Genomic DNA, 2,500 nt, shown 5'->3' with positions numbered 1-2,500 from the left:
AAATGACAATAAAAATGTGTAATGTAATGAATTTTATACATAAATATAACGTATATGACATCTAATAAATATAACATATTTCCTCAGCCTTGCTGCAGTTGATCTGACTGAATCCTCACCTCAGACGCTATTATCTTCCTGTCCAGAAATAGCTGCTTCCTACATATTTAATCACACGCTATTCTCTTCTGTCCCCAAATCTTTCCCAGAGTTCCAGTCGTCATGGAGACCATCGCTGTGCACTTAACATCATCTCTTCTTCTCATGACTATTATAGCTAGTTGACTTTACTTATAGATGACCACTGATGGGAATATGAAACGTGATGTTCATCAGAAGCTCTGAGCTTCAGGCCAGAAGAAATGAACAAAACTGACACAACGGACCAGAATGAACACATAAGAGACACCTGGAGAGGTCAAAATAATTATTATAAATAACAATAAAAAATAAGAGGATTCATATTTTTCTAGATGATCAAGATATTGGGGGATGTTAACTTATGAGCAGTACTGTACATTTGATCTCACACAATATATCACACTGCAAAAATTATTTTTTTTGTGAGTTTATCCTTAAAACAAAACGAGCAAATATCTGTCAGCGTTGTTTTCAAAGGGAAAACAAGTTCATTTTTCTGTTCTTATTTTAAGCAAAACCTCTTTTCAGGAAACAAAACGTAGTATTTTAAGTCATTTTGCTTCTCCAGTAAATGTGTCTTGATTTAAGAATGTTTATATATTTATACTGGAAAGCAAGACAGAAATACTAGTAAGAAAATATTTTTTTGCAGTGCAGAAACAGTGTTGCACTAAAGAGCCTCTCATTCATGTGCAGCTAGTCATGATGGGTAATTCTGTGTTTCTAGCGGCATCTAACATGTTCAGGTCAGACTCACTTCTTGTAGAGCAGGATGGCGATGACGATGCAGATGATGAAGACCACAGCCAGCACGGGTCCCACCACCCAGATGAGACCGTCACCCGCGTCCAGAGGCTGAGGGTCCGAGTCCGGCGCGATCACGGGGTCAGTGTAAGGACTGGCCACAAACATCTTCTGAACACACAAACACAGGAGCGTTACACAGACACACACACACACTCTCACACACAGACACTCAGGCACACACTCTCACACACAGACACTCAGGCACACACTCTCACACACAGACACTCAGGCACACACTCTCACACACAGACACTCAGGCACACACTCTCACACACAGACACTCAGGCACACACTCTCACACACAGACACTCAGGCACACACTCTCACACACAGACACTCAGGCACACACTCTCACACACAGACACTCAGGCACACACTCTCACACACAGACACTCAGACACACACACTCAGACACACACACACACTCTCACACACAGACACTCACACACAGACACTCAGACACACACTCTCACACACACACTCTCACACACACACTCTCACACACACACTCTCACTCACTCACACACACACACTCTCACACACACACTCTCACACACACACTCTCACACACACACTCTCACTCACTCACACACACACACACACACACACACACTCTCACTCACACTCACACTCTCACTCACACACACATCTTACCCCAGTGGTGGAGTTGAGCTCTGCCAGGATGAAGAACACGTACTCCTGACCCGCTTCTAATGCGCGGTTCTCGAAGCCTCCGTAGTCCAGCTGGTCTCCGAGTGTGAAGAATGCAGGCAGGGTGGCGGGTGTGAAGCGGGCGGTGATGTACGCCCTCCGCAGGTCCACCTGACGCTGCCGCGGGTCTCGCTGCTTCTGACTGATGTCCTTCAACAGCTGCAACATCAGCACAACACACCAAGCTCCAAAACTCATGAAACATTAGAAAATATAAATGTGTGTTAAATCAAAAGTCCAGCATCTGTGGCCTCAGAACTGTTGCATATTTCCAGACCATTTGATTTTGAAATATTATACAAATTCACAAATATATACAGACGTTTCACAAAAATGAATTACATTCACAAATAAATAAAATGACATTTGCAAATCTAAAAATATGTTTTCCTTTGCATTTGTGGATCCCTGCACACATTTGAGGATTCCTCTAGTGCATTTGTGGATTCTGAAACATTTTTAGTGTCAAGACTGTTATCTGAACTCAAAGGAAGTCATCCATAATGTACAGGAAGTGATCGACAAATGAATGACAGGCAAAGATATGTTGTGACATAAAACTATATTTGTGGATATTTTTTTTTATTTGCAAATCTCATTCTATTTATTTGTGAATTTGTATAATATTTATGAATCTCTTTACATTTAATTGTGGCTAAAAATCTATTATCTGGAAATACACAATGATTCTGACCCTAAGTTCCCGTTTTCACATGCTGTTGTGTCACGTGTGTGTGTGTGTGTGTGTGTGTGTGTGTGTGTGTGTGTGTGTGTGAGTGTGTGTGTGTGAGTGTGTGTGAGTGTGTGTGAGTGTGTGTGTGAGTGTGTGTGAGTGTGTGTG

At 42.0% G+C, this 2,500-nt stretch overlaps 1 protein-coding gene across 1 annotated transcript in view; it reads right to left on the bottom strand.

Moving 5' to 3' along the window:
* Positions 1-2,500, bottom strand: part of LOC107563401 (receptor-type tyrosine-protein phosphatase S-like) — a 77,146-nt gene that overhangs the window by 13,675 nt on the left and 60,971 nt on the right. Inside the window, exons 21-22 of the mRNA XM_016248269.1 lie at positions 1,603-1,818; positions 899-1,056 (exon numbers count right to left, since the gene is read on the bottom strand). Coding sequence (XP_016103755.1) covers positions 899-1,056; positions 1,603-1,818 — 374 coding nt within the window. The remainder of the gene's footprint in view (positions 1-898; positions 1,057-1,602; positions 1,819-2,500) is intronic.

Source organism: Sinocyclocheilus grahami, unplaced genomic scaffold (assembly GCF_001515645.1).
Source record: "Sinocyclocheilus grahami isolate Dianchi unplaced genomic scaffold, SAMN03320097.WGS_v1.1 scaffold872.1, whole genome shotgun sequence".
Lineage (NCBI taxonomy): Eukaryota > Metazoa > Chordata > Actinopteri > Cypriniformes > Cyprinidae > Sinocyclocheilus > Sinocyclocheilus grahami.
The sequence above is the reverse complement of the archived record's forward strand: the minus strand, read 5'-3'. Positions and strand labels throughout refer to the sequence as shown.